This window comes from Anticarsia gemmatalis, chromosome 5, assembly GCF_050436995.1.
Source record: "Anticarsia gemmatalis isolate Benzon Research Colony breed Stoneville strain chromosome 5, ilAntGemm2 primary, whole genome shotgun sequence".
Taxonomy (NCBI): Eukaryota; Metazoa; Arthropoda; class Insecta; order Lepidoptera; family Erebidae; genus Anticarsia; species Anticarsia gemmatalis.
In genome coordinates this window covers 7,029,655-7,040,294 of record NC_134749.1, presented here as the reverse complement: position 1 = coordinate 7,040,294, position 10,640 = coordinate 7,029,655, and the positions used below count along the sequence as shown (strand labels likewise).

Here is a 10,640-nt window from a genome sequence, read left to right as displayed (position 1 = left end):
AAAATATCAAATTTAAATCATACACGTATTAAATAATTTTTATATAAATCATGTACTGTATAGAAAATTATATAAAAATCAGTCAATAAATACATTTTGTTGTCACTTTGTGTAGCAAAATTGCATTAGATAGCTGCCATAAATATGTAGGTAATGCCATGATCTTTATAATTATGTTTCTCAAATAAAATAGGTACCTACATAGTTTTATTGGACTTCCATAATTGTATTTCATTGAAAAAAATTACAAAAAGGATAGGTAGGTACCCTACCTAATCAATTTATTGCTGCAAGTGTTAATGCACCTGTTACAAAATATTTTACACAGAAAAACCGTAAATACCGAAGTTATGGGTTTTAATATAACCGGTTACTAAAGATTATCTGCATAAAAAAAACTGTTTAGGCAATACACATCTCTAGTTGAGACTGCAACAACGATACGGTTTTTCATGTGTTTTAATTTATTACATTTCACTTTGATTCGGTTTCATTCGATTCTTACTGTATTATTTTGATATAAGTCGTATAAAATAGATTTACTTTGTCCAAACCAAGAATTACGGAGTAAAATCCAACTTATATGACATTTTGTTGCCGTCCTCATCACTCGTGCAAATGGATGATACAGTGATTTCGCCAGGTACACTGCAGATAAAATTTACTAGAAGTTTTCATATGGCTATTTTATTTCGTTATATTCACGGAGACTATTTGCAGGTAATAAAATGGGGGACTCGGCCTCCGAAAGTGACTCCAGCTCGCTGGATGGCGGAGCTATGTTGCCTCCCAGCACAGTTTCTCGAGACCAGCTACAAAAACGAATTGAATCTCTACAGCAGCAAAATAGGTATGTTTTTATCGTATTGGAAAATTATTCTCATTGGAATCTTTTGTGTTTGTTATTTTTGTATGAGTCATTGTGTTGTATTTTGAAGTATTTTTGTAAAGATAAAACTTAATATCAGAACTCCATGAAGAGGTATCACTTACATGTGTGCATAGTTGTATCTCTATGTAGTATGATATAGAGAAAACTATCTACTGCAGTTGCACCAAAGTGTTTAAGTATTTAAGGTAACAAACAATATCATTATGTAAAATGTTTTGTCATTTATTATTTCAGGGTTCTGAAAGTGGAGCTAGACACTTACAAGCTCCGTGTGAAGGCTCTACAGGAAGAAAATCGTGCCTTGAGACAAGCATCTGTTTCAATTGTAAGTCCTCAATATCATGTCTGCAATGGAATATCATATTTTTATTTTTTTATAATATTGTTTATAAATCAATTTTCCAGAACTTATTTTAATACTGCTCACCTTAGTCAAAAGATAAAGACATGATTATGATAAAAGTTATTTTAACTTACATATTACATAATCTCATTATATTTTTTATTGTGATTGATTAATGGATTATTATGTTTTATATAGATTTGAAAATATATAATTATATATTTTCAGCAAGCGAAGGCTGAACAAGAGGAAGAGTACATTTCTAACACATTATTGAAGAAAATTCAGGCATTGAAGAAGGAAAAAGAGACTTTGGCACATCATTATGAAAGGGAAGAGGAGTGCCTTACAAATGATCTCTCCAGAAAATTGAACCAGGCATGTATTACAATCTAATATTATAATTGTTTATCTATTATTACTTGGTGGTCCATTGTCATGTTGGTCAATATGCAATAAATCTGAGAGTACTGAATGGATTTTCATGAAAGTTTCATTGATAAGCAAAGTGGTTGTCAAGGAAGGTGTTCATGTATAGCTCTCAAAAAGTTATGTGTAGCTTTTCTGAAATATGATAAACAAACATTGAGGTTCTAGCTTAATAATATCTTTAAGATACGAATTTTATGTTTTTCATCCATTTCTTCATCTTCAATCACTGTGTTGTGTTCAGTAATAAAATCACTTGTATGGTTGGTAGTAATAGTTATATAATACTGTTATCAATGCTATTTGAATATGAAATGATGGATAAATGAGATATTTGCCAACTGATTGCATTGTTTGCATTATATATGAATTTCTCCTTTTGTGTTGTATAAACAATTATGTTGTGCTCTACCTAACTTGTACTTCAAACCATTGTTTGTCCTTACATATTTATAATGAAGTGTGCTATTGTTTTACAGTTACGCCAAGAAAAATGTCGGTTGGAGCAGACTTTAGAACAAGAACAGGAATGTCTGGTCAACAAATTGATGAGAAAAATAGAAAAACTTGAAGCTGAGACACTTGCAAAGCAAATGAATTTAGAGAGGCTCCGCAGAGAAAAAGTAATGTACCATTATGTTATTCAAAAATTTTCTTAGTATATTTTTGTAGCTTTTGTCATTATTTATATGCTTACATTATATCTCCTAAAAAAAACGGTAAAATTATGTTGACAGTCTCAAACGAAATGATATCTGGCACTTGATGACTGCGTTACACTTTTTAATTAAATTGTTTTAATTCCAGGTGGAATTGGAGAACACATTGGAACAAGAACAAGAGGCGTTGGTGAACAGGCTGTGGAAGCGCATGGACAAGCTGGAGGCAGAAAAACGTTCACTGCAAATAAGACTTGACCAACCAGTGTCTGATCCAGCTAGTCCTAGGTGAAAATCTTATATTTATTTTACAAATATATTGTTTTTATTTTAAATTATTGTTTAATTTTTTGTATGACTTTTTATAACAAAAGATTTGGCAAATATTGCTTTGCTTGACATACAAAGATTTCTGAATAATATTAACACACTTCTATATATTATTAATTGAATAATATATCAGGTCTCTGAAATTCAGTTAAGATACAAGTTTGTAAATTTCCTGCATGATTAATTAATTGTAAGGCATGCTGTGGATTACAATTTTAATATTTCATTGTTTTATTATTAATGAAGATTTTTCTTGCTAGGGACATTAGTAATGGTGATACAGCATCCAATTTAAGCAATCATATTCAGACCCTGCGTTCTGAGGTCGTTAAATTAAGGTGAGTAAAATGTTATTTAGCCATAAGCCTTAACTGTTTAAGTATGATCCTGTGATATCCCGATAATAACAGGTTCCAGTGATATTTATTTATTTAACAATAACATTCTTTCTTAGTATCTAACTTGTGTGCCGAAATGTTGTTATACTTTTTATGCCTAACCAATGTGATTGTCATAAATAACACATCTTCAGATAGAGCCAGACAGTGATTATAAGATATTCTCATTATTTTGTAACTAGGCAAAACAAATATTTGTATACCTACTAGCAGTATTTGTAAGAGATTGATATGATTTAAAATATCACCAAATTCTAATAGGCCTGCCCTTGACCTAAGATATAATATGTATTATTATAACTGGCCAGCAAATGCAGCATCAAAAAGAATATTTTGTTGTTTTGTAAATGAATGTAAGTACCTTTCACTACCTACATACATCATTTGAGGTATAGATCTTTTTTTTTCTCAAGCCACCAGTAGATTGTACATACCGCATAAAAAGTCACTGTAGATGAGAGTAAGCCTTCATTTAAAATATTTCTTTAACTTGATTAAGTTTTCATGTTATCTGTTGGATTTTCAACATTTCATACTATTTCTGCCATGTGTTTGGATATTATTGACATTATTATCTTTATAGGAATCAACTGGCAGTGTCGCAAAATGAAAACAAGGAGAAGATGCACCGATTTGCTTTAGAAGAGAAACACATTCGGGAGGAGAATATACGCTTGCAAAGGAAATTGCAACAAGAGGTGGAGCGACGTGAGGCGCTGTGTCGACATCTCTCCGAGAGTGAATCTTCGCTCGAAATGGAGGAGGAGAGGCAGTTCAATGAAGCTTTGAGTGTAAGTTCTTTATCGAAATTCCCTTTTATACTAATCTTAGTCATCGAATTAAGTATAGTTTGGAGATAATAACCTTTTTACCTCATGGCGGAAAAAGAAATGTCTGTTGTCTGTTTTCCACAAGGGATTTTCATAAACATGTTCTTTATTTGAGACCTATAAAGTAGAAGTCTGTTAAAATCATGTTTACAAAAATTAGAAAATTTTCTACAAATAACGTGAGTTACGAAAGGAACCGTCGCGTCCACTTCGCAGGCACGATCGCGGAGCGTGTCGTCACCGGGCGGGTCACGGCCACTCTCGCCGTACGCGTCACCGCTGTTGCCCAACGCGTCCGGCCTGCCACTGTCGCGACCTTCGCTCCATCTCAACTCGCAGGTGAGCGTTACAAAAATCGACATGTTATAGCGTTCCATGTAGAAAAATTAACCGACTAAATGTGATCTTCATGGTGTGTTTCCGCAGGCGCGGCGCACCAGCGACAGGTTCGTGAAGCCGGCGCTGCCCGGCGCGGCGCTGGGCGCGCGCGTGGCGCCGCTGGAGCCGCCCGCCGCGCCCGTGCTCGCGCCTCCCGCGCCGCCCGCGCCCGCCGCGCCGCCCGCGCAGTCCGCGCTGCTGCAGCCCGCCAGCCCCATGGACACCTCCTCCAAGGACTAGGCGCCGCCACCGTCCGCCCCGCCCCGTCTCGAGGCCGAGCCCGAGCGTCGCCGACGGACCCTCTCTCGAGCTTCACCGCCGTCCGCGGGGCGCCGGCCGACGGTGAAGGTCGAAGTCCCGATCGCTGGGCGCGGATTCGCGGCGCGCACGTTCGATTGAAAATTAGTCCTCCCTTCCCCGTCGGCGCCGAACGTTGGCCCGCGTCGCGGTGGCGCGGCGTTTCGTCGGCAGGCTACCGTTTCGTTCGTCCCGCCGGACCGCGCGGGACCGACGATCGTTCGGACCCACGCTCGCCGACGGCGATGTCACTATTTAATCGTTCACCCGACCCTCCCGCGCACTCCGCTCACTGCCCTCTCGAGTCGGCACGCTCCCGAAATATTACTTTCGTACCTCCGACACGGTCGAGGTTCATTCACCGATCAAATTGGTGGTGAACGAAACGCTGGAATACGAACGTATTCGTGATCCGAAGGAGAATTATGCGAGCTACGTTGTAATTTCGATTAGGATAGTTATAGCTAGTTCTGATTATAAATCATTTTTAAATATACCTATAACCGGGCTTCAAATTTAACGGCAGTGGGATTTATTTTATCATAAGGCTGTGTATAAAATTCACTTGTGAGTAAAGTTAGTTGAGGAGAAGGAGATAAAAGATTGTAAGCTATTTGATATATCACACGGGGTCTAGCAATACTACTCCTACTCAATGTTTTTGTGAAGGAATGTATAATATGTTACGAATGTTGTGTTGTGCCCGCAGGGCAAGTTGTTGTGTTCGATATATGCTAGTAGGAGTAGTGAGTGACCGTCCTCGGACTCAATTCAATTATGCAAATTGTCACATAACTTTTTTTTTTCATGTTATAATAAAACAAAATATACGCATTACTATTATGAAGGCTTTCATTTCTTACCCCCTCGCACTGTTTAGACTGCAGACTCAAAAGTTGAGTAGCGCTATGATTTGGCAATTATTCCATGGGTCTTATCGTCCTACTAGTCCGCGCGGATTTTTGGTGGTCGGGTCTTAGATGTATTAAATTCTGCAAATTAATATTTTTGTTGACTAGCCATAAATCATAAGCTGTTAGTGGCCGGTACAAACTCAGTATCGTAAATTCTGTGGCTTCACCATTATTTTACATAAAAAACCTGTAAGTACAAATCTACGAAATGCAGTTCTTAGGCGTTTGTGTAATGTCCCCGTGAATATAAAATGAAATGCTGTGAAGACCCTCGCGACATGTTATAAGTTTTATTGTTATTTTATTTATTAGTAGGAGCTAGGGCAAGTTGACATAATAATATTATACTTATGGAAAGTAGGTATAAGTAAAAAATTTGGACAATACTGAGTCGCGGGTAAAAATTGTCACTATGTAGGTATTACTTAGAATGGCGCAAGTCCGTCTGTCTGTTATGTTTTTTGGCTAAACCGCTGAATCAATTTTGATGAATTTAAGCTTGGGGATAGTTTAAAACACCGAGTTAAAAAATATGTTCTTCCATGCTTTTTATATCCAAATTGTTGGTACCAGATGCAAGAAAAAATGCAGTTAACTCTGGCGTCCGTCTTAGTTAATTACTATTATTTTACTAATCTTCAATAGGTAGGTACTTAGAGGAAGTTTTATGTTAATGAACTAAAATATGACGATGATTGTTAAAGGTTCTGATGAAAGTAAAAGAGCTGGAATCGTGTTCTTACGACAGAACGTTTGCCGGCTCGGCTTGCAAAAGCTATAGCGAACTGAAAACGTTTCGTGCAGTCAATACTAGAATGTCTAAATCGCACATTCAAATCAACTTGGAAATAGACATCATTTTATTCGCAATTTTTTTATTTTATTTTAATACTCAGTTCACGGGGTGAAAAATTACGATATTACATTACCGCGGGCCTACTTTAAGAAAGTTATGAGCTTATTCCCTTATTCATGCTTGGGATTTTTATTTTTACATCAACCTAATCTTTCAAAGTTTTGATAAATATAAGTGATATGATAATGCAGCAGACATTTTTGCATTCTTTGGAGAACTTTTTAAATAGCTCGCAATTACGTAAGGTTTCCTTGAGATTTTTTCAGGCTTTTACGAGTTTATATTTTATGCATACCTATGACCTGCTTTACGACATAGATACGATATACCTACTAATATTTCCAGAGAAAAAATCATAACAAAAACATATTTAGTAAACGCAATTTGCATTTTAGTTTTAGACCCTCTAAACCGCAAACATTGGTTACCGGAGAAGTAAATGTAACAAGACTAGTCGGCGCTATTGATACGTACTCGTCTTATCATGCGGCGTTGAATGGTCAAAGAAATAATCGCATTTTACAGTCGCATCGTAAACCTAAGCAAACTAGGATAACGCATTATATTTCTATTTGTGTTGGACGCTGCTAGGGTTACAGGTAAACTGATTTGCATAATACCTCCCACGGCGATGTTTTTGCTCATTACAAATTTGATAATTTTTAAGCTTAGTAACAATTTACTTGAATAAAATAAATGTCATGAAGAAAAACAAAATCCTAGATTACCTACCGTTCGTTAAAATTTTAGATCTATGGGTATTTCAGTATTTCTCTATACCTAAAGTAAATAAACTACTATATAAATAAACAAAAAATTTTCCCTTCCTACTTAACTTCATATGTAGGTACTATGTTTTGAATCAAAAATAATTCTTAACCAATTGGCAACAGTTTTTGCCTATTTAAATAATATATCGTAATAACACGCCATTGGGTGGGAAAATTGGAATTAGATGTTCCAATTTTCTTGAGACTGTACCTACATTAATTATTAAGTATTATTTTTACTTTTCAAAAAGGTAGAGTTTTCATTCATTTTGCGTTCAGTAGTCGCTCTGAGAAAATAGAGTTTAACTAAGTATCTATATGCCCTTAACATTTCACTAAAGTATCAGAATATTCAGCAATATATACACACGACGTTAAAAAGGCATCTTTCGAGCTATTGTAATCTAGTCTTGTAATTGTAGTAAACAGACTGTTAAAACATGCTAAAATACATTTAACGATCGCCTGATAACTCTCAACGTTCACTCACGTTAATACTCGTATTATTGTTTAAAATAAACGGAGTTTCAAATTAACATTCAAATAGAAACGTAGGTACGAAGCAGTCGGGCGAGACTCATAAAACATATTTACAGAGAGACGAATACTTGTAGCGTTATTGATCCTTCCAATAATTATCGAACACGTTTCATGTCATCATGTACAAACACAAAAGTGGACGAGTATGGCGGATACACGGCGAGACTCTTGTTTGTAAGTTTACGCACGGAATCGTAAAGTAGAGGTAGGCAGTAGGTAGAGCTAACAGAAAATCAGAGACAGTGAGAGCGAGCGTTTGGTTCAATAAACTTAAGCGACTGATTTCATTCTTTTGCGGTTCAGTATGTTTTTATGTATTCTATAAAAAAAGTCGAATCTTACTAGGGCTTATTTGGTATTGTTGGAAACTAAAATCTCAGTTACAACAACATAGATAATACCTACGTGGTAAATTAAACTCTATCAGGGATAAAGTTGAACACAATTCAGGTAAACGTAAGCTGCAAGTAGGACTAAGTTAGTAGGTAGGTAAATACTTACCAAATGAACGAAAGTAATTATCAAATAAGAAATAATTACAAATACATAGTAGAGTTCGTGAAGTCTAAATTTGAGTAATATCATGTGCAGTTTCGAGGGATCAATACCCATTTGGGAAGATAGATATTTGATAGATAGGTAGGTACCTAATTTTATTATATTAAATACGGAACCCTAACTATTGGCTGTAGTTATGTACGCACATCTGGGAAGTCGAGAATTCAAAATGGAGCTATGCAAATGTTGATTTTCTATCATGACAGTCCGAAACTGCTATCTTTAGCGTTTTGTTAACGCTTGAAATGTCATTAAAATTTTTAGGAGCAACGTGTCTGAGTTAAACGGGCAAATAAAGAAATTTGGCTTTACTTACAAACTGTATTTAAAATAAAACGTAGGTATGTATAATATGTAGACTAGATACCTATGTACAATAACGGCTAATTTACCAAATTCTGTTTTCTTAAAGTGAGCAAATTTCTAACAATTAAAAATAGCAAGTTAAAGACCACTAAAAATATAGAATTCTGTATTTTTAGAGACGTCGGGTGACTATACATAAATATGTAACAAATCTAGAATCAATAAAATCAACAATGAGTGTAGAATCGTAAAGTAGCTCGTGCGGTCACAGTCACGCTTGTCGGATAGGTGTCTAATTGGCTTTATACGTATTAACTGGCAATTAAACAGAGCCGCCAACGTAATCTCGTAAACCATAAACGAGGCACGACCATTCAACAATCCACAGAAGACAGATATGGCACGAGATGACGAGACTAAATAGTATTTACGCCAAGGTGTTAATTTCAGGAGGTTAGAGTAGCGTGAATTTTATTTATATGAAAAGTTAATTCATGCCCTGCTAGCACGTAGTGTTTAAACGGTAGAGTTAGCACGGGGCTCCGAGTAAACACTGCGCCGGAGTGGACTTGCAAGCGACACACGCTCCAAGCTTATTCTTCGCTGCTCGTCTAACAAACGAGTACTAATGTGATGAATCCTTGTAAGACTCACTGCTTACACGATTTTAGATTATAAATAAACACCAAAGTTTTAAACTGTTATAGGAAGTAGAGTTGCAGATAACACCAATTTATGATTTTTATTGACGCAGCGGACGCTAAATCATTCAAAAAAATATTTATGACGCATAGGTATCACTGTATCCTAATTGGCAATATTTAAAAAGTTGCAAGAAATAGACAACGAACATGTTTAGGCCATTATATATTTATTTTAGCCAAATTTTAGTGATAAAATTTGGCTAAAATAAACCGAATCAACAATGCTAAAAATATTAGAACAATTGATATTTTTTATTTGAAATGTCTTATTCCTTTTTATAGTTAATGGATTTTTAGATTAGAGAAATGAAATAGAGTGATTTTTCTTTACACCAAATTTGACAACATATTAATTGATTGAGAAATGCGTGGTAAATCGTACAATGTTATATGAGTTATATGAGTACCTAGGTCTGTGTTATCCTACTAATGTTCGGAAATTGTCCACTTTGTATCCCTAAGCAAACAACCGGTGCGGCAGGCGCGCGAGAATTTCGGTTCAGTAGTTTCTTAGAAAGGATCAGAGCTAAACCCAACTGCGGCTAGTTTTGGAAACAAGTTTTTCTTTAAAGCACATTCGCTGAGTAAACAGGTAAAAGTATATAGGTAAGTACCTCGATCTCATTCAGCGTAATCAAACATGATATTTTTAATATACCCAGCTAAAGCTATTGTGATAGCATATCAGTATGACAATTAGCCAACTATGTACTGCAGAAGGTTAAGAATTGAATTTTAAAGGAAAACGTCTATTTTCCGAACTTTTCATTATTTTGTTCAAGTTTCAAGTCGTGACCCGCTTTATAAAGAGTTGAGAACATATTGTAATAAGATTTAGTCCTTTTTTAAGCATTCTAACAGATGATGCGTGCTTAGAAGTATTACAATATAGAATCTCGTAAAAATATATCCTCTCTTTCTTCCTTTTTTTTACAGCTGTCAGTGCAAAATTTAGTACATAAAAAACAGCATTATAGCCTCAAGATAATTTTAGTTGAATCCATGAGTTAGGCAGACAGAAAATTACAAACTCAAATATTGTGTGTCGAACTAACCTAGATGTATAACATGAACATCGAGTGAACTCTGTTGCGCTGCAATGAGTGTACCTATCTATCGACTATAACACTTATAACGGTCACTGAGCTGTTTAAAAATGAAACATTTCTGTGGAGAGCATTGAGCTGGGTCGTTGTTTGAGGTTTCCTTTTCCAATTAGCACTTGGTCGGCCGGCAGACCGTAACTGGGTGAGGCGGGCCCAATGCATTGGAATGCTGACTAGGTGTCTACAGCAGCTCCTCACGGGAGGTATATTCTTACGTACACATGACGTGCAACTATCATATCGTTTTGTGAAAGCTGATGCGTATTCATCGATATGTTCATTCAGATCACACATGAAATACCCCTTGTTTATTGTTACAAAAGGATAACA

The 10,640-nt window shown here is 35.9% G+C and overlaps 1 protein-coding gene across 2 annotated transcripts; it reads left to right on the top strand.

Annotated features, from left to right (window-relative positions):
• The first annotated feature begins 397 nt into the window (after nucleotides 1-397).
• On the top strand, nucleotides 398-5,399 carry LOC142972983 (coiled-coil domain-containing protein 6-like). 2 transcript variants are annotated; one of them, XM_076114450.1, is made up of 10 exons: nucleotides 398-643; nucleotides 721-850; nucleotides 1,127-1,217; nucleotides 1,464-1,613; nucleotides 2,144-2,287; nucleotides 2,472-2,611; nucleotides 2,923-2,991; nucleotides 3,635-3,842; nucleotides 4,098-4,220; nucleotides 4,308-5,399. In XM_076114450.1, exons 1-10 carry the CDS (start codon nucleotides 619-621, stop codon nucleotides 4,497-4,499), a joined length of 1,272 nt encoding a protein of 423 aa, XP_075970565.1. In that variant the 5' UTR covers nucleotides 398-618; the 3' UTR covers nucleotides 4,500-5,399. The 2 variants fall into 2 exon arrangements, with proteins under 2 accessions (XP_075970565.1, XP_075970564.1); XM_076114449.1 differs by having other exon boundaries at nucleotides 2,914-2,991.
• Nucleotides 5,400-10,640: the final 5,241 nt, after the last annotated feature.

What these genes read in the sequence shown, in the direction of transcription:
- LOC142972983 (XM_076114449.1), top strand. Translation starts at nt 619, where the DNA reads ATGGATGATACAGTGATTTCGCCAG. An exon ending in GACAAGCATCTGTTTCAATT is followed by an intron (nt 1,218 to 1,463) that starts GTAAGTCCTCAA and finishes ATATATTTTCAG; the next exon opens with CAAGCGAAGGCTGAACAAGA. An exon ending in AGTTCAATGAAGCTTTGAGT is followed by an intron (nt 3,843 to 4,097) that starts GTAAGTTCTTTA and finishes TCCACTTCGCAG; the next exon opens with GCACGATCGCGGAGCGTGTC.